Below are 21,706 nucleotides of genomic sequence, written 5' to 3'. Positions count from 1 at the left end.
TAACAAACAACCTTGCAATGATCGTTGAAAGACGCTAGATTCAGGTCGATTTCAACCGATCGTATTTTTAATGAAAGGAACTGCTTTTAGTGGCAGGGACCTTGACCGTTCATGAGCTTTTTAATAAACATCTATTTACGTTAGGCGTTACGGACAGTCCTTTGTGCAGAGCGTGCCTGGAGGAGGACGAGACTGCTGCTCATGTACTACTTCGATGTACGGGAGTAGCACCCTACATGGCTACCCATCTGGGATCGCCGAGGTGCCTGTCAGAGATCGCCGGACACATCAAGGGTCTTCTGGGAATGCTCAAGGAGTTGGGTAGTTTTAATTAAGACCAACCATGACGCAAAACGAGCACAATGCCCCTTAGTTTCGGAAACCAGCCCGCTGAGACATGACAAGACAAGACAAATCAAAGGGAAAAGAATATGCTGTTATCGGAAAGTACTATGTGTTATCGGTAAGTAGTAGTAGTAGAGAATTTGGACAAACGACGATTGTTTGACCAAATTCTATGACAGGCTTGTTAAGTTCTTCCAAAGACGTTGGACACTGGTCGCTTTCTATCAGTCTTAGTGTAAATCTATGAAGGGGCATGAAACCAGCATTGGAAGTCTTGCAACTGGAATGATGAAAAAATCATAATGATATATCAGTGCGATGGTTTGCTTTTATTTTCTGATCGGTAATTTTATGTATCAGCATGAGATACCCTGCATTCAGGGGAGATTATTAAGTATAGTACAATAATTGCACAATCATACTTACGAACAGTATCTACAGCAGAATCAAAACATAGATAAAAAAGCATTTATATTTAATACCAATCTACTTCTAGAAAGATGTGCATAAGTTACAAAGGCATGCTTATTAGTAGTCTGTAACAGAATCGAGATGTGGATGATATGGATTCTGATACTGATCTGTACCAGAATCAATATGTGGATGACATTGATTCTGTTACAGATCAGTATCAGAATCAAAGCAAATGAAAAGACTATCTAACAAAAATGTAACTATATCAGATGATATACAAATAAAAGCTTTAATTAAAAACAAAAGGAAAATCCTGGCATATAAATTTAAATGTTCTGTTTGCTCTATGTTTTATTTAAGTGACATTGGCCCAGGGGACGCACGTTTTATAAACAATTTTCCTCGTACAGTCGCTTGCACTCAAATGTTCCTACATTTAATACTTTTAGAGTCATATTACACTCATATCATGTTTATAGGTGTTTAAAGTATTCAAATGTATTGATGTACGCGACTGTACTTTATGTTAAATACAGAATCCTGTATGGATTCATGTTTGTTTTGATTATAAATAGAACAAAGAAACCTTGATAAGGATTAATATTGAATAAATTTATTAAATAATGAGTATGTATGACTGCGTTTTAATTTCTTTAATACATGACCTAATAATAAACATTTCTATGATGGATATTAAATATTTTACACACATTTTGAGACGATAGTTCAAGTTAGGCAAGTTAGTTCAATTAAACAATAGATGATTGATATAAAAAGCCACAATTGACTGGCAGTGAAAAATTGTTACTAAATATTTCTATTTGGATGTCAAAAATTCCTTTCGGGTCATATTCGAAAATTTTGTAAATAATTTTTTTGATTTACGACACTATGTTTCTTGTTCTTTAATAAAACAAAATGAATAAACATATGTATACATATAAAAAAAATATACGTTTCACTTTTCAAACACCTCTATTTTCGAAATAAGTTTATTTATTGTATTCCAATAAAATATATACGCGTTTAGCGGGTGGTTTGGTTAGGTTCAAATCCTTGTTCGAATTCTAGAACGCGCAAGAATAATTTAAAATAAGTTTTGTGTTTTGTGAACTACGAGTATCAAGAGCAGGGGTGACCAACCTTTTTAATCAACGGGCCAACTTAAATATAAAATTTTCTTAGCGGGCTGCTCATTATGTATCATTTATTAATAATACAAAGCATTTACTGTGCACAATTAAAAAAAGATTCAATGCAAAATAACAACAAACAAGAGAAACAAATTACTTGAAATTTTTAATCAGAAATTTGGCACAGTTTTTTCGATACAAGCTGATTAATAATAGTCGGAATTGATTAGATACGTCTTTAACGGTTCTTTAAGTCTTAAACGGGTGTTATTTTTGATTAGTATCCTGGTGGAAAATAATTTTTTGCATTCGTAATTCTATCAAAGATCAACATTTTTCGTCAAAAACGGAAAATTCTCAAGGCTCACATAAGTTTTATATACAACATTTCGATGTTTGCTAAGGAAAATACATTTTCAAATCGGTGTTATTCTGCATATCAATCACTTCCAATTCAAAATTTTCTGTAACTAATTAATTATATAATAATAAATTGCTGGGGAAAGTATGGACTTTTCCATTTTCCATTTTCATCGGAAAGAAATTCAATTAAAAAAATCCTGGAGGTCCGCGTTAACATGTTTTATGGGCCGCGTGTTGCTCACCCCTGATTAGGAGCATTGGTGATCTTCATTACACAAATACCGATACTTTTCATCCCTTTGATTCCTTTGAATTGTTAATACAAGCTTCCTGGAAGATTTTTAGTTTTACCCTCATATCTTTACTTTCATTGAATCATTTATGTACGATCATTTACAGTGTCCACGTGTGTAAGTCATGAAAAAATTCCAGAGCAGATTGTCAGCAGCAGTTTGGCACCATTGCAGACCATTTTCATAGACACTAGAAACAGAAAATAGAGATTCACGTATAGTTCCAAACGTCCTGATATGAGAAAAACCCCCAACATACTTAAAAGGGTTTTATTTTCAGTATTCACTAAAAATATTCTTTTTACACTTGTATAACAATTCATTCCTAAACTTTATTGCCACCTAAAAATTCTTCGCAATGCAATACTATTTTTTTACATGTTTAATGAACTTCTTAAATTTATTGCAAGATATCTCAGACACAATACACGGAGTGTATTGCTACTGTTTCACACAAAAAAAGTTGTTTATTTTACAAAACTTGCAGCCATCAACCTTCTTCATCGGTTATAAGACGCATTACGAATACAGATACATAAAAAAACGACAAAATTTGCTCCCTATTTCAGATTTAGTTTTTCACGCTGTTACGTCGACGCCGATAGATGGCGTTAGCAGTCGATTGCCTCGTGCTCTAGTTTGTTACGAGTATTCGTTCGATTAAATCAGAATTATTTAAGTAATAGGAATTCAACAAGATGCAACATGTTAATATTTTTATAAAATAACCATAGTAGACAAAAAATTAAGAGAATCAGAGTTGCAGTCGAAAGTTTGTAGGCATGAGGTCACACATGATATTTGGTTCAATTCACGTATACTTTAAATTTAAAACAATAAAAATTATTTTGTATGGTTAAGTAAAACATCGCAAAGACTCCTTACAACTGCACTAAAGTAAAGATAAGAACAGCTAATATCAAATAAAGAAAATTCAAAAAAAAAAATACTCGTGAACATGCCCCAGAAATTCTTTTTTGTATAAAAATATACATTTATATATTTTACACGTAAAATGACATAGATGGAAGATTAATTAGTTTATTACAGATAAATAAGGGCTATCATTTATCTCTTTCAAATTTCCCACTACAAGAACGCTAGCTTCATAAAAGTTTTTGATCTGTAATACATAGTATAAGAACAGAGTAGTAGAAAAACATGGCTAAAATAGTTTAATGTAATTACTAAAATTATGCAAGAGGTGTCATCAAATATAAAATCATTCTTAAAACAATACTACTAATGCTAATTCTTCAACATCACAAGTGGGATATGATACATACGTTTACGCTCCGTACGGCTTGCCAATAGGGTGGCCCTCAAGAAAACCATCATTTTCTTGTGTTCGAATTTAAAAACGAACGCACATTGGAATCAAAACGCCATGAAACAGGAACGAACATACAACCATTGAGGCCTGCGACATCCGCTACAGACAGAGACAGAGAGACGTATACCAAAAGCAGACTTCACTTTTTATTATTAGCGTAGCAAAAAAACCGTCTCGACTTTGAATGTTAAAATTTCCAATATAATAAGACCTAATAAAGCGGCGTGTGATTTGCAATCAGTAGCCTCATTGTAACTCTAACGCTAGTTGAGATAGTTACTGTACCTTCCGGGAGTAATACAGGAAGGTCATAGAAGAGTGTGAGGGGTGGTCGTGAGTACAGGCCCCTTTGGCCCGTAATAGATAATTCGATGTAGAGAAAAACACTTGCCGGATAGTTAAACTTATAATATAATATCGCAAAACAAGAAATTTCAATCTGAGTTATAAGTATTTCCTTTGTTGAACAGCGGTTGAAGCGACACGTCCGCTCGGTAGCGCGGCGCGTCAGAGAAAGGGCGAGATGTGTCGAGTGTAAGAAGGGGCATGCAAAAACAGATGCGTTCATAGATAATAAATTTGGGTGCATTCTAATGAACGCCACAAGTGTATGAAAAGGAGCAAACATGTGGGAAAAATAAATCTATACAAAACTGTGATATAGTACTAATGATATAAAAAAAAATTAAAATAAATGAAAATGTAATTCCCTTAAAATTCGGTGAGGTAAAGCGACAAAAGTGAGCTCATGTTTTAACGGAGCAAAAGAGAAAAGTTATGAATAACAATGATTTATTGACATTAATATGGAAGAAAGATATGATGAAGAAGAACAATGATTTATTGACATTAATATGGAAAAAAGATATGATGAAGAAGAACAATGATTTATTAACATTAATATGGAAAAAAGATATGATGAAGAAGAACAATGATTTATTAACATTAATATGGAAAAAAGATATGATGAAGAAGAACAATGATTTATTGACATTAATATGGAAAAAAGATATGATGAAGAAGAACAATGATTTATTAACATTAATACGGAAGAAAGGTATTATGAAGAAGAACAATGATTTATTGAAATTAATATGGAAGAAAGATACGATATGAATAATATAAATCAGTGAATAAAATGTGTACCTAAGATAGGGGAATTACCAAACGCCCCCGCGAACGGAAACAATTAAAAATATAACACTTTATCGAGTTCTTTTCGTATCCCTCAGGATAATAGCTATCTTAAATAAATAACGCTTACTTCATCAAGTAAAAAACGTAGTTAATTTGGTAAACATATATGTTGAAGCTCCTGATTATTAGATAATTGTCGATAGAAATGCAAATGAAAATTTGTGCCCAAATTTTGAAAAACAGGGGCGAAATGATGTAGGTTCACATAAATTTAAGGTGTCAAATACATAGCCACGTGTGAGCTGAGGCGGACGGCCTGTCGCGCCATTCGTTCCCGCACTCCCATCGCGTCTACTCGTATAACTGTAATCAGCGTAAGAAAAAGACCACTATTTAGCCGCTTCCGCACATGCAGTCGTAGTAGTGCAACAAAATGCACCGCTCGCCAGCCCGCTGCTAAAAGCGCATGCGGCAAACAATGCGAATTACACAACTATCACCGTTAAATCACTCAACACGTGTTTCACCCCTCCACGGGGCATCTTCAGGAGTTATGTTACACCGATTAGTGCCAAACAGAGTGAAGCGAAGTGATATCAGCGTATTAATTAAAGATAATTAAAACTGATGCCAAAAACTTTCATTCCATCTCCCATAGCCCTATAGACTGAGTGAATACACTGAACTCTCGTACCTTACAGTAAAAACATCTTCTATGTAACTAAAATGCGATCGCTCAGCGTAAATTTTAAACTAACTATTAAAATATCTATGAATTTACATGAAGCCTTTGCCAGCAAGAAGCATAACGTCAATCACATCAAATGCAATGTGATGATTTGTTGTTTGGAAAGGCAGTTTCTGATTAACAGCCGAAATGTTGAGGTCTCTTTTGTCACGCTGCTATGCAAATGTAAAATTCTTCAAAATTATATTGCATTGGAAGTTGGTTTTAATCAACAATATCACGTGATTATTTATATGCAGAAACACTAATAATGCAAAAATCTCTATATAGAATTAATTTTACAGGATAAAAAAGTTAATAAACAATATATAATGAAACAAGTAATGTATCTTAAAAAGGTTTAATATCTCGTTCGCCTACATAAATTAGACTAAGTAAGTACGCGTCACGTCACGTTTCCCGCGCATCGGCGTCCAGCGCCGCGCGCTGCTCGCTCGTGCAGTACTCTGGAAAGAAAACACGAAAGAACTGGTAAGAAAGAATCATTAAAATAAAGAATACATGATCCATTTTCAGATTTGGTGTGCAAATGAAATTTAGCCTTACATTTACAAGCACCTTTGAAAAGTCAAAACATTGATACAATGTACATCCCAATTCCAAGCATATATTATTTGGCTTGAAGTGATGGAGCGACCAAGGCGCTTAATCTGGACTGCATGGACTAAGATGAACAAATATATTGACACGAGTCTTTATTATTAACGTTATCGAATTGGCAGGCCATCAAGCTTTTTGGTAAGTACGCCAACCGCTAAAGTAATGACCTTGGCTTAGGGTTGTCACTCAAATTACATTCAGTATACCCTTTCGCAGTTTCGAAGATGCCTGAGAGAGTCGTACCTCTATTCGTTCGGTTGCTATTACCATTTATATAATATATTTCATCATTATCATTCCAGATATAGGATCTTTACCTGCCTGTTCACTGCCATTTCAACTTGCCATTCCTCTAGGCTAAGTCAATTACTTTCACTTGTCTGTGGACCTCCTCATTTCAGATTCGATTTTAATTCCCTTATTTTTAAAATACTATTTTTGACCACAATTCATTCAAAACTATAGATTTGTATTATTACTTACTGTTAATTTGTAGAATACAAAAATGTACAAATATTTTAATTAAAAAAATGCAGCAGTTTCCAAAAAAAAAAATATTGTTTGCCGGGGATAAACGACTACGAACCATAATCTTAAAAACCAGACACTGTTTTTTTTATTATTATTAGCTCGTTTGCCTTTATTTACGTTCCTGTTTTCATTTTTTCCCCTATATTCTTCACTGAGTTTCCGGTGAAGAGTGTTTATAACCATTCAATCATTACAATGAGCAATTCATTAAAATTCACAACACAACGTTTCCGCGACATTCCGTTATACCGGAAGTAATAAACCATCGTAACAACATCAGGAAGTTGGCAATTTTCCAACTGTTCCAACAATAGCATTAATTCAACTATATTATATGTAACTACATTTACATTGTAGTTACATATGCAATAGATAAACTATAACACTTTTTACAAATAAAGCTAATTAATTGCAGTTGCAATATTCGATACCAGCCTATATTCGCAGACTGATACGCATTCTCATTTGAGGAGTGACAATATAATTTACACAAACAGTGCAGTGTGTAAGGATTTGTAAGTCTTCTGGAAAGGTAAACTAACACAGGTCGTCATCAGGTTGGAAGACACTGAATGCAGGCCGCTTTCAACCAAGCCTATTGTTAAATCTACGAAGCCTTTGTTCAGCAGTTTAACAACATTCTCATATTAGAAAAAAAATCAATAAAATTACTATTTATTTAAATTTTATTAAACAGCGAAACTCTTTATACCAAAAGAAAAGAAAATGTTATAAAAGAACAAATATAATTATATAAAAAAGAAACAATTTATATATACAGTTACAAGAGGCGGTCTTATAGCTCGAGGCGATCTCTACCAGACAAACTTTAGATCAGAGTTCCCCAAACTTTTTTGTGTCGTAGACCCCTTGCCATGTTTTTCCGTGTTGGGTAGACCCCCTACTTACCTGAATTAATTTGTTTGTCCCACATTCGTATTTATAGAGTGACGAATCGAACAAGTCAGTGCAAGGTAGCGAAGCTCGAAGACTGCGACTATCAGGTTTTTGCAAGTTCAAAATGTATTGCGACCACAAAGCGAATACCAACATCCTACAACTTACACAATTTTATAAACATATATAATTTTTTTTTTTTACTTCATAGGTACTTTTATAAATAATGTAAATGTTTTGATATTATAAGATAGTATGATGTAAGTAAATAGGTACTATCAGTTTATGTGTTGAGATCCAATATCGTGGACCCCATTTTCATTTCATTGACCCCCAAATTTTTTTTCGCTGACGTAGACCCCTTGCAGGTTGTCATAGACCCCTAGGGATCGATAAAGACCACTTTGAGAATCACTGCTTTAGATAGAGACTACTGTCTCCTATATATATAATTATATATATAGGAGACAGTAGTTTAGGGTGTACATAATAATTACTATAATGTGAATATAAACTTACGTATTTTACTAGGTTCCCAGCCGATGTATTCACCGGTCCTTTGGTTCTCCGCCTGCAGCCATTCGTGGAGAGGCCTGAAGTACTCCAACAGACCGTCTGCCCTCATAGCTCTCTGACCAGTCAGAACCTCCATCGCATCAGGCCATGGCTTTGAAGATCCCATCTTCAACATATTTCTATCAAAACAAATGATAATATATTACATAATTATTAATACATGGTGATTGGTTGCAAGTGTAAAAGAATTAAAGGTTTTATTTACATCTCAATATTCAGGGAAAACAGAAAATAAGATAGAGGATCACTGGAAAGTATGAGCCTTAAAAGATCGGTCCGGCGCTGCCCGCATCAAGGGTCTTCTCGTAACCCTAACTGTGTTGTCTGTCCACTTAGTGGAAGGCCTACTCACGCCGCTTCTACCGGCTTATATATAGCCATGAGAACCTTTCGGTTCCAACGGCCATCGGTTGCACGAGCGACGTGTCCTGCCCATGGCAGCCTCGCGCCACTCAGACCAGCCACGAGCCTCGCTTGTTGAAAGTTCTTTTGATGATCTCTCCAGCTTAGCTAGCAAGCATAGCATGGAGAGACCATTGCTCTCAAGTTGACTTTAACCCTTAATTTGGCAAAGTATAAAATGCTATAAAACCTGAATTTTGTCATCAGAAATGTTATTTATACACATAAAACGACTGTAGAAAAATTAAAAAAAAATCTGAAAAGCTTAGTTTTCCTGAAAACTCATGTATGCCACAACATACACCGCCAACTACTCAAGAATACAAACCGCAAATGTGTTGTATGCAGGGGCATACATTGCCAATTACTGTAGGTACTGACAACGTATGTTAAAAAAACAACTATTATATTTATTATTTATTTTTATAAAAAATACTTAGAAATTACGTAGGCACATGGTAATCTAGTTGACAATTACGGGAATTTTTGCCAGTTACGAAACAAAGGCGGACTTGGCACTTCATACATTGTACGATGGTAAGTTTTGAACACAATTGGCATCTTCCTTGTGTGGTCATTGTCATAAAATGACCAACGATGTCAAATCGTGACGTTTCAACTGGACTGGCTTGTGGTACTTTTTTTTGGTGCCTTTGTTACTACTCTCAGAACGCTGGTATTTTTTTAAACCTTCGTACAATTCGAATCTAAAGTCCTTCAAAGCAATTGACTTTGTCTTGGAATCTCTTCTGTGAAGGAGCCATGCGTTATTGATACAGATGTCAAGAAGTTGGGCAAATATGCGATATACCATCTCCTTGTCTTGAAAGGTGTTCTATATAAGGAGATAAGCTTATCGGCCAAGTCAACCCCTCCCATATGCTTGTTGTACTCCTTTACAATTTCGCTGGTGGGGTCTTCATCATCTAGAAGATTGTCTTTCTAAAGAGCTATCAATTGAGGGTGCAGAGAAGCAGGACATGAAAAGCGATGCGTGCACACGTATTTCGTCGATATTGAATATCAGAATGTTCACTATCATCAGAGGGTGCATTTTGAGCAGGGACAAGCGCTAAAATTCTACCACCACGAGTTTCATGCTTTTGCTGCAGACAACGAAAAAAAAATGCTAATATGCAAACTAAGCAAAGCTAAACCCTAAAATTGGCAATGTATGCCCTGACATACATCATGTTAATATCCAAAATAACACCAATGTAAGAAGTTAGAACTGCAAACTTATTAGACAAATTATATAATTATGATATCAAGCATAGGATTCAGTTGTGAAACTTTTCCCAAACTGGTTAATAATCAATAAAATTATATAAATACATTGGAGAGAAAAGCTGACGGCCGCCTGTGCGCCATTTTCGTCAACTAATGTCAAAACTAGTGATACCAAATGCTTGTTTTATATTTTCTACTAAAAGTTGTTTAAGTTGCAAGGTGATAAAAATATAATTTTACGTTATTTATGTATTTTCTAATACAAAATATTTTTTTAAAGTTGATGTATGTTGGGGCATACATTACCAAATTAAGGGTTAAACCTTCTTATAGGGCCCGTCGTAAGTGACCACGTTTTGGATCCGTATGTCGTCACCGGGAACATATTACTCAAACACATTCGTCTTCAAACATTGCAGTATTTTGGACGAGAAAACGTTTCGGATATTTGTGAAGATGATCACAAAAAAACTCGTGCAATTTGTTGCCTTGGATGCGTTTGTATTTATGGCATTCTTCTCTTGACGTATAGAGCACTTGAGTCTCTGTCATTCGTTGGATAACTTAAAACCAAACAATTACAGTACTGGTTCTCTTACTGTGTCTCAGAACTTTGGAAAGTTTCTGAGATCTCATGCAGAACTTTCGACAAGTCATTTATACCTCGTAAACCGCTTTTTTTAAAGTCAACTTGAGGCGACAGAGGGATGACCTCATAACACGCAGACCTGATAGCTGCAGAGGCCTTAAGGTTCTAGAGTAGTCAACCACAATGTAGACAAGCTACCTTTTTAAGCTCCTTGGAAAATGTTGGATGCAGGCCGCTTTCAAGCGTGGCTCTTCAAAATATGTTGGTGAAAATGTCAAGTAATAGGCATGCTGTGGCTGAAATAATGATGATAATCAAAGGCACTCACGCAAGCGCACTCCCTGCCGCAACGCTCTGGTAGATATCACAGTCGACCAGCTTCTTGGTGAGATCTTCCGGCACGTACTCGCCGGCCAACTGGCAGAGCGCTCGATGAAATTGAAACTGGACGATGAAGGAAACGTAGTACCTGAAATAGCGAATACGTTGTTTTTATAAGCCTTAAGAATATACTACCTTTGGGACCACATATTCAGTAATAACGTACAATTTTAAAGGTTCCAATTTCAAAATTGCGGCTGCAGAATTGTACCCACGGGCTATACACTTTTATAAGACATATTATGATTATACCACCATGAACCTTTCGCAACATCTTTCAATACGTTTTCCTGCACTAAAGTTATTTTAGTGTCTGCTTCAAAATCTGGCCACATGTTTGTCCTCACAGTTCAGTATTTGAAAGACTTCGGTCTGTCTATGAGATAGAACTAGGAGAAAATATCACCTGCCTAGTGAGCGTCAAAGAACATCGCCCCGTGCAGGGTCAGGTGAGACCTCAAATAAAACCTCAGATAAAATTTGTTATTAATACAGTTGTTTACAAAAAAGAGCAAAATTGAAACCAGATATGGACGCAAGTAGTAAACCAGTAACTAAGTCTGTGATAGCTATGTAATGTGATAGTAAAACCATTTCTGTCATATCTTAAGAATACAGGAAAAGGATGTATGAGTAAGTCAGAACGAAAGGCAAAGAAAAATAAAAGATATTATGAAGAACAGAAGACGATGAACAAAGGAAAATATGAAGCACAAAGGAAGAAAATATGATAAAAAACAAAACTGAAAAAACTTTTTAGTCTTGTAAACAAAGTACCTATCCAACGTCTAGGAGTAAACGAGGGATCCCCAGAAAAGGAAGTCATAAATAAAATTCACACTGTTAAGAGACAATTCTCTTCTGGGAAATCCGACACGCCAGTTAGGCGGACAGATATACGTCAAATTTTCATAGTTTTAACTAAATTTTTACACAAGCTCTTCTGGCATTTGCTAAGACGTACGCGAGATAACTATAAACGATCGAAATTTAATAATAATATGGGTGAATAATCATTAATTAACTTTTAGTATTCTTGGAGTCCTCAACGATAGTCTCTTAATATATCTTTGAGTATGGTATGTTCGTACATAAAAAGTATAAGTACATGTGTTTTTTTAATTAACTTAAATCTGGACATGTTACATACTTGACCAGTTACTATTATTATATGCGACAATCGCTTTCTGAAGGCAACCTCAGTTTAGTCTTCCTATTGGAATAGGTCTCACCTTGCATACTCGACATCGGCAGATACGTGATACTTGGCCGCAGCATCAAAGTCTTCTTCTGTCCTGTTAACAGGTGGCTCGACGCCTTGCAACATCTCCCTGAGCCTCCAGTAGTGACAATTGTAGTCCTCCGGCTGGGTCTCACCGCGGAACACGCCGTAACGGAACAAATCCAGTGTATAAGCAAACGGTAGGAACACTATTTTGTCTATGCCCTGGAAAGTAAACAATTTTTACATAAATATTATAATTTTTTTATGTATAATAGTAGTTGTAGAAAAATGGCATAATCACAACCCAACAGATTAGCAAGTTGCAGTGGCAGTTAACAGGCCACGAAATGGTCAAATAACCATGTTAATATCATCGGAACACGTTAGATGTAGACAGTTCAAACACTCCTATTGAAAATCTATTGAGCCCTATGTCCAGTAGTGGAAGTCACTCTTAACCAAGAAAATCTTTGACGTCATAATTATATACACTGTTATATTTAGCAATAGAAATTAGCTCTGTGTTGACACTTTTAAAAATTCAAATCATCATCAACTGATGATGTTCACTGCAAAGCACAGGCTTCCTCCAAAGACCCCTTTATGGCCCCCATATTTGGGTACATCTCGTTCCTCTATAATTTTCCGTGTCAGGGGTTTTGATTTCACTAATTTTTTTAACAGTTTTCTTTATTTTTCATAGTATCTTTTTCCTTCCTTCACTTTTTATTTCATTCTTATTGCTTTTGCTTAAAAATTTTCCTTGTATCGCTTTCCATCCTTCGCTTCTTTTTTTATAATATTACATTTTGAATATCCTTCTTCACATTTTCTTTTACAATTCTCATTACATTTTATTCTTTAAAAGCATTTATTTAAAATTCAAATTTTAGAATATGTCTTCTTTCTATATCACAGTTATATTCATATATCTATTTATTTCATAAGCCGTACTCTTATTTTTATTTATTTATTTAATACCTCCTTTATTATATCCTCCTCCTCCTCCTTAATTATTGCATATTGATGAGTTCAAGAAAATTGACGATTACAAGATAGTCCACCTAGCGGGGGACTATCTTGTTATCTCTTAACTTAACATAATTAAAAAAATCTTGTAAATATAATATAGTTGCTTTGAGTATATTTGAACGATTTACTTCATCATTTACAAGCAAAACATACAAGAGTTGATGCAATAAATAGATTCAGATATGTTTATTTAAAACTTCAATGATATGCTAAATGTAAATTTTAACCTAGTTCACACCAAGTATTATAAATAACAGAAATAATGTAACAGATTTGCAAATTAAATTAGATGCAAATTCTCATTTAGAGTCATTTAAGACCTGCCTGTAAGATATCTATGAGGCGAAAGATATTCTTTGATAATTTTATGATCAGTGAACTAAATAAATAGAGATATATCATTACCATCATAATCATGTAAGACGTATTGTAACTGCAAACGATCGCTGGACTTTCATAGATTTGCAATTGTACCGGTTGGAAGCGGTTAGAGCTATTTATTTATGAATTTAAACACCTCTTATACAAATTGCTTCACAATTTTGTTACCATTTAATCGTTTCATTTCTTCTACTTTCTCTGCAATGCACAGGCCTATCTTTCCAAAGATCGTCACGATAGCTGGTCCTGCGCTGCTCGTATCCAGCGATTACTACTAAGCTACTTCATTAGTCCACCTACTGGAGGGCTTACCCACGTCGCGTCTACTGGCTTGTGACCGCCACTAGAGAACCTTTCGGCTCCAACGGCCATTGGTTGCACAAGTAACATGCCCACTGCTACTTCAAACAATGCAATTGTTCGAGCTACGTCGGTGATCTTGGTTCTAATGCAGATCTTCTCATTTCTGATTTGATCTCGCAGCAAACTTCAAGCATAGCTCTCTCCATTAGTGGTTAAACTGGAGCTTTCTTATGAGGCCTGTTTTATGTGACCAAGTCTCGGATACGAATGTGATCATCGGCAACACGTTTTAGTCAAAGACCTTCGTCTTCATTGCGGCATTTTTGAGAAGAAGCGGTTTCTCTTCCAAAACACCGCAGTGTGTGCAACAAAGGCGAGCTTCCTAAACGCTGCCAATCTAAGTTAGATTCGGATGGACTATTGATCTCTGACTCGAAGTTATATATGTATGTATGTATATGTTTATTTATATATATATAGATATACCAGCTTTATTGTGTTTCTACTACTTAGATATTCATAAATTTTGAGTGCCTAAAGAGGTTAAATATTTCACATTTTTTTAACTAAGCAGAGCGTCATTCTAGTGACTAAGTTCAGTGGTCCCTTGGAAACTCAACTTGTGCCTTTACATCATTTCTACCACCAGTTTTTGAGGATACTTAACACTTAGATCACTCAGACGGATGTTCCATGGAGATACTCAGAGTAAATCCTCAGGGAGATAACCTCAACTTGAAGTATCTTTACGTGTTTTAGCCCCGAATGCTTTAATCACAGCTCGTTCGATGCTATTACCGACTTTGATATAAAGAGAATAAGTACCATTTTGTATAGTTGATTGATCTCAGTTTGTTCATCCTCCGCGTCGCCGTTGACGAGTCCGACGCGACGAAGGTGCTTCGGCGACGACACGGACAGTGCTATCGTATCACCTACTGCTTCATGAAAACCTGGATACGGTGAACAATATTCCAAGTTATTGCAAAGACCAATGAAATCATAGAACGAAGGGATACAAAACAGAATGTCACACATAACATAACGAGGTGATCGAACAAAATAAATGTGATGATACAAAAGGTTAAATATGGAATATAAAGATTGATAATGGAGAAATTAAAGGTGAAAAGATCCCATAGAGTAACGGAACAACACGTCGCTAATTTTCTTTAAAACTTTAAGCAATAAAATGATTAGGTAAACTCAACAGAATAGGCTGAATAAATAAAGACACGGTAAGGATTATAATAATTTAAACACCAGATTTCAATTTTCAAAATCAGTCAAGTTAGTCGAAATGTCCGGAAGTGTTAAAGAAATTCAGCCCTTAACAAAATCCACGGAAATCACCTGGGTTGGCACCGGAACGGAATATATTCGGCAGATGCTTATACTGCAAGTAATATTGTATGTGGCCCATCTCGTGATGGACTACCCTCAGATGCTCTTTATTCACCACAGTACACATTTTGATCCTGGGTTAAAGAAAAAAATAACGATAAATTACCTGGATTAGCTCCGTCACGGAAAACGACCGGTTGATTCCTGTACTGCAGAAAGTACTGTATATGACCCATTTCATGATGCGTTGTTTGGAAATACTCATAATCTACGGTGGTGCACTGTTTGATCCTTCAAATTAAGCCAGACATGTAAGTAAAACAATTTTGATTTGTACATTTTCAAGATAATTAACCCACCACCGCATTAACATGTGATCAACTAAAATCGCCCACATACTTCAAGCATCTTCCAACGATTGCAACGCTTTTTCATTTATTCGTATAACCTAGATTAAATGTGACCAATTAAGATTTCATTGATTATTATTAGTTTGAAAATAGAATGTTTTCTTTTTTTTTAATTTTTGTATTTCTTACCTAAAATCTTCACCGTCATAAAAGTCCCAAGCCGAAGCGTGACACACTATCTCCCTATCAGTCGGTTTCTCTATGATTGAATTCTTCCAGAACTTCTCCGGCATTGCCGTCAAGTTTAACGATCTGAAGAACTCATCGGACATCTGGAACATCTTGAGTGCGGTGTAGTTTTGATCTCGCATTGCCTGAGTGATGTCCACCTCTTTCTTGTCCGGATATGGGCGTGTGAAGGACTCTATGTTGTTCCATGTTTGCGCCCACATATTTCCTGAAAGTATTTCATCACAATTACACATTAATATCATTAATAACATTGAGTAAGCTGTCTAAAATATACAACTGAGTTTGGTGTCGCACTTCTCAAGAAAGAGCGCATTTAGAATCCTTTAGTTGTATCATACCATTATAAGAGAGCTCAATTTGATTCTATTTTCTATCAAACCAGGCTTTTCTGGCATTGTTATAATTGTAATCACTTATGTACGTTATAGGTAATTACCCTAAGTAAATAATATGATTTAATAATTAAGAAAAACACAGAGTGACTAAGAGTTGACTAAGAGTGGCAATAATCGGTGTAACGTAACTCCTGAAGATGCCCCGTGGAGGGGTGAAACACATGTTGAGTGAATTAACGGTGGCAGTTGTGTAATTCGCATTGTTTACCGCATTCGTATTTATCAGCGACCTGGCAGGCGGTGCACTTTGTTGCATGACTACCACTGCACGGAAGTGGCTAAATATTGGTCCTTTTCTTACTTAGGATTGACTTCCGCAAGGTAACGCCTGATTTCATTAAAGATTTAATAATTATCTTAGATCGTCATTTCAGCCCATATACGCCTACTGCTAGGCACAGGCCTTCCCCAGAGATATTTTTGGGGAAACATACCATATTAACCATGCTAGTCTGGTTGAGTTGGCGATCGCAGAGTAGTATGATACGCAGAGGACGCTGCTGCAGATTTTCAGGAAACTTGTTTGTGAGCAGTGGCAATGCTATATAATTAATGCACAATACATATATGTTTTACCTGAAGCCATAGCAAAGCCTTCTCCCAAAGATATCTACGAGGGATATACCATAATCGCCATGTTTGGCAAGCGGGTTAGCGATGGCAGTATAGGCACGCAAAGGATGCTACTGCTTATCCCCTGAAAACTTGTTCGTGAGCAGTGGGAATACTATATAAATAAAGCACTAAGTGTGAATTCTATAATATTTTATCTCTGGAATTGAACGCGCGACCTACAATCTCAAATCTCAGTCCTCTACCGCTGAGCTACCAATGCTACCGATTATCTTAAATGAATAGTATGGCGCAAAATAAATTAATACTCTGATTTTTAACATTTACAAAGTTATATATATATATATATATATATATATATATATATATATATATATATATATATATATATATATATATATATATATATAAATATATTTATATATATATATATATATATATATATAAATATATTTATTTATATATATATATATATATACATAGATTTAGCTGTGTTTCACTTTGTTTTGATGCACAGTATGGAACTCCAGCTAAAGTTGTACTTACCCAGGAGATGAGCAGGAATGGGTCCTCTCGCTGAGACGATCTGATCTCCGTACTTGTCACGCAGCCGTTTCCTGACGTAGGCGTGTAGCTGCTGATAAAGTGGCTTCACGTCCTCCCAGAGTTTCGCCAACTGCTGCTCGAAGTCCGCCACCTCGTACTCCGATTGCCACCATTCGGCTACATTCTTAAAATCTAGAAATTTATATAAACTGTATGTAGCGTAATGTCCATCCAGAAACAAAAGTGACATCGAACAGCGGACAGATTTGGATGGATGAATAGAGCATCTACTATGTACAACGTTAGATATATAAATATATATATATATATATATATATATATATATACATATATCTGACCATTGAAACAAATTTTCCTTAATTTCTCTAACATTAATATTTACCAATCTAGATTAAAATTATGTTTTAAAATGGAAAATCATACGTGTTTAGATATAAAAATTATTTATTCCATTTAAAAATGCATGTAAAATCAATTCACATTTAAGTAATCTGAACGTATTTTCTCAATTCCAAAAATAAGTTAGACCATCCGGAACCGCTCTACCGCACGTTTAGTACTTTGGTCTACCTATAGTCCGGCACAGCAATTAATACATTAATATACTAATACTCCACATATAAAGCATTTAAAATAATTGAATAAATGTTAGAAAGTAAAGAATATACTGTGCGTACTGTTTTACTTAAAAAATATATGTATGCATTGAACACAATTCGTATTGCAATACAAATCGTAAATACATTCAGTTTAATAAATCTCGCAATGAATTTCACAAATCTAAAATATAAAAATTAAATAAAGTTACATTTATTCGACATAAAAGAGCAACATATACCTGTAAGTATAAATTAAGTAAAAAAAAATTACCATTAAGTTGAGCCGCTTCGTTGTCAAGTTGAACGTACTGCGTGAAGTTGGCGCGCGCTCTGGCGCCGGCCGCCTTGTGCCATTCCACCCACAAATGCTTCAACTCCTCGGGGTCTTGGCTCTTAGCGAACAACTCCGTGATATCTGAAAAATATTATCATCACCTTAACAACCACTATACGTCCAAAGCTGGACATAGGCATCCAGCATGACGAATTTACAAATTCGTCTGTTCACTTTATAGGTCGACATCCTCCGTCAAAATATTAAATTCTGTTTTAATTCATACATGTTACAGAGTAGATTAATTCAGTGTTCTAAAGCAGCGTGATAGTTACATTTGATTAAACAACATCTATTCCTCACGATCTGTGATGGAATGCTGAGAAAAAACGACGTGTGCTTATAACGAACAAGGTCCAACTATTTGACCCTCGTGTTAGAATATGGATATCAACAATAAAATACATATAAGTTACCACTGTACGATCATATTTAATATATATCATCGTCGTTTCAGTCGTTGCGTGTGGACCTTCCACTCCTGTCCTCCGACGTCCTCCGACGTCCTCCGACGAACTTAATAAGATCTAAGTATATACTTTCATAATCTGGCGTAGTAACAATATGCATGTATCACATATCTTTGTGTACATACTTTTGGCTTCCTCGCTTTTCAATCAGTAATGGAATTTCTGGAAGGGAATTTTCCAAGAGAGCATCAAAGTTAAGTTAATTAAATGAAGTTTTAGCTGAACGCCTTCCGCGTGCTTTATCTTCAAACTACATTTGTAATTACGAATAAGACAACAGTGTAGATCCAAACCCAAAAAATAATCATGAGGTTTTCCTTCACCTGAATCGCAACCCAAATCGCTTGCTATAATTATAGCAGTACTTATCCCACAGCTACTAATTTGAATCTAACAATTGCTATGTTTAAAAATATATTTAGTTTCACAATTATTTCAAACCTGGTTCCAAAGCCAAATCGCATTTCGTTGGATTCTTGTATGAACAGATCTTCGATGTCGCATAGTTTGACTCCATGCCCGACACTGACAGCATGAGCCGCTTGTACTTGTCGTCGGGCAAAGCGGACACGCCAAGCTGACTGTACTTTTTAAACATTCTTCTCAACGTGAAGTCCTGGAAGTCTTGCCATTTGTACATCTTCGTCTCCTCCCATCCTTGTTTCTCCTGCTTCGAGAGCTCCAACTGTACTTGTATCTGAAGTGAAAAGAGTCTTAATATGCAGTTGAACTAATAATAAAGAAACTAACTGAAAATGAAAAACCACAAAGTTTCACTTAAAAATTTGTGGCTTTCAAAGGCAAAACCTAAATCAAGTGATGTCGTTTCTGCAAAGATATGTTTGAACGATGGATAAGATCAATCATGACGTGTTCGAGACAGAACCATTCGACAAATAACGACCGATTCAAAATCATAAATTGTAAGTTCCGGTATAGACGCTGTAATTACGTATCGTTTGAACGATATAATCAATGGGTTGCGAAACAAAATATATATAGAACGATGATTTATATCTCTCCAAATAAAATCATCCTTGCTTATTACGAAAATATTTCAGAAGATATTCTTAACTTAATAGTAGGTACCTTCCAGAAACGATATATTTAATTACCATCATAATGTCAGACCATAATTTTTTTCTCTGCGGTGCTCCTTTAGAATTTTTATTTCTAGACACCGGACCTGTATTTTATTATTAATAGATATTAAATTCAAATCAAATTAACTAAAAAGATTTAAAAAAAAAACTAAAAATGTGTTATTATAAAAACTCAAATAAAATTCTCTTTAACGCAGTACCATTCTGAACTGACTCTCTTTCGTTTACAACTCTCTCTACTCTCTCTTCGCATGCCCAAATTATAGTGAGAGCACTCATATGATCCGTCCATTGCAAACCAGGATGAGACGCAGAAGCGTGGACGATGAGAGAGAACGTAAATATGTCGATATAATGGGAATTTAAACATATACTCTGTGATATCCGCAACATTCAATATTTAGACAAAATACAGTGTTAATCATAATTTCAGCAGTAAGACATCCATAGCTGGACACAAGACTCTTTCAGGTATTTCCAATAGGTTTATAGTGGCCTATAAACAGTGTCTTTCAACGATTTTAAAGTCGTCTGTCCAACGACATTATGTCTTATTTGTTTGTATGTACCCCAAATTCAAACATCAGGTGTACGCCCCGATCAATTGGTCGTTCATGACCCAAGACAGATTTTTAGAAACAAAAGTACCTTTAATTTTCACTTACCCTGGCTTCTTCGTTGTGCTTGGTAATGTTAGATGTGTACGCCCACTCCGCGATACTGGCCTTGTTTTTCCTGAGGCCTGACAGGCGGTCATACTCCATGATGTATTCCCGACCCTCGTGCTCAAGAGCCTCGAGGTCCGGGTCGCGGCCCTGCGTGGCGACCACGAACACCGCCACGATTGCTGCCACCAGCAAGGCGCCTCCGCCGATTTTCAACATCGTCTGTAGATAAATTTATCATATACTAATCATCAATATTATCATATCAACCACATTCACTTCTGGACATAGATTTCCCCAAATATTTCCAATAAAACTGATAGGAAGCGACCTTTTTAACAAATTCGACTGTCCACCTCATGGATGGACATCCTATGCTGTGTTAGCCCTGCTAAGGCCCTAGCATCCGACGGGCTAAGTCAGTTACTTTCGTTCGTCTTCCATTATCCTCACTTCCACTTATTTATATCCCCAAATAATAATGTTTAAAAATTGAAAATCCGATAAAAGCAATTAAACAACCACGGGTTAAGCGAAGGTCATTCACGGGAGCCCTTTATAGGAATGTGTCTTCCTTGACCTTATGACTGGTCTCTCCATGGAGCGTCATCAAGACTTAAAAATTTAACGGCTTCACAAATGGATAAAAGATATCGATGATGGTCTGAATCATCAATCTCCTGAGCAAGTCTTCGAGCACGCATGCCTTAAGATAGAAGTAAAGGAACTTATGATTTAAATAACAATGTTATTTATTTGCACTTAACATTTAAAATTGTACTGATATTTTGAATGAACAGTTATTTGCGTTGAATAAATATGTCGTCACAATATATAGTGACGTCATAGTTTTTAAACACAAGCACAGCATTATTAACGCTTGCCTACAGAACTTGGGTCTTAGTTTTCGGTTCTGAATTTTGAATTTTGGGTATTGTAAGCGTATCTACACAAATGTGACTTTGAAAATTTTCAGTGTCTGTGTGATCAGGTTGCGGAGGTAGATATTGCTTTTCTGTTGACAGTTTTTTTACCAGTTCGGAAGAATATATAAATATGTCCGAACGAATTAATAATATAAGATGAAAAATGTAACACCGAGAGATATCTCTCACTGTTGTAAGTCGCTTGATTATTTTAT

General features: G+C 35.6%; 1 protein-coding gene across 3 annotated transcripts in view; it reads right to left on the bottom strand.

Moving 5' to 3' along the window:
• Nucleotides 1-6,092: 6,092 nt before the first annotated feature.
• The window catches only part of LOC137931482 (angiotensin-converting enzyme-like), a 73,762-nt gene continuing 58,148 nt past the window's right edge, over nt 6,093-21,706 (bottom strand). For 2 of the 3 annotated variants that reach the window (XM_068774872.1, XM_068774874.1), the window contains exons 2-12: nt 20,566-20,787; nt 19,239-19,494; nt 18,265-18,408; nt 17,374-17,565; nt 15,797-16,064; nt 15,267-15,391; nt 14,739-14,866; nt 12,205-12,419; nt 10,920-11,060; nt 8,314-8,489; nt 6,093-6,212 (exon numbers count right to left, since the gene is read on the bottom strand). In XM_068774872.1, coding sequence (XP_068630973.1) covers nt 6,157-6,212; nt 8,314-8,489; nt 10,920-11,060; nt 12,205-12,419; nt 14,739-14,866; nt 15,267-15,391; nt 15,797-16,064; nt 17,374-17,565; nt 18,265-18,408; nt 19,239-19,494; nt 20,566-20,787 — 1,923 coding nt within the window. In that variant the 3' untranslated portion in view covers nt 6,093-6,156. Of the gene's footprint in view, nt 6,213-8,313; nt 8,490-10,919; nt 11,061-12,204; nt 12,420-14,738; nt 14,867-15,266; nt 15,392-15,423; nt 15,549-15,796; nt 16,065-17,373; nt 17,566-18,264; nt 18,409-19,238; nt 19,495-20,565; nt 20,788-21,706 lie in introns of all 3 variants that reach the window. The other variant, XM_068774873.1, reaches the window with a different exon arrangement.

Source organism: Battus philenor, unplaced genomic scaffold (assembly GCF_028537555.1).
Source record: "Battus philenor isolate CCGP_79_NKW_IND1 unplaced genomic scaffold, ilBatPhil1.0.hap1 SCAF_8, whole genome shotgun sequence".
NCBI lineage: Eukaryota > Metazoa > Arthropoda > Insecta > Lepidoptera > Papilionidae > Battus > Battus philenor.
This window is presented reverse-complemented; position numbering and strand designations above follow the sequence as displayed.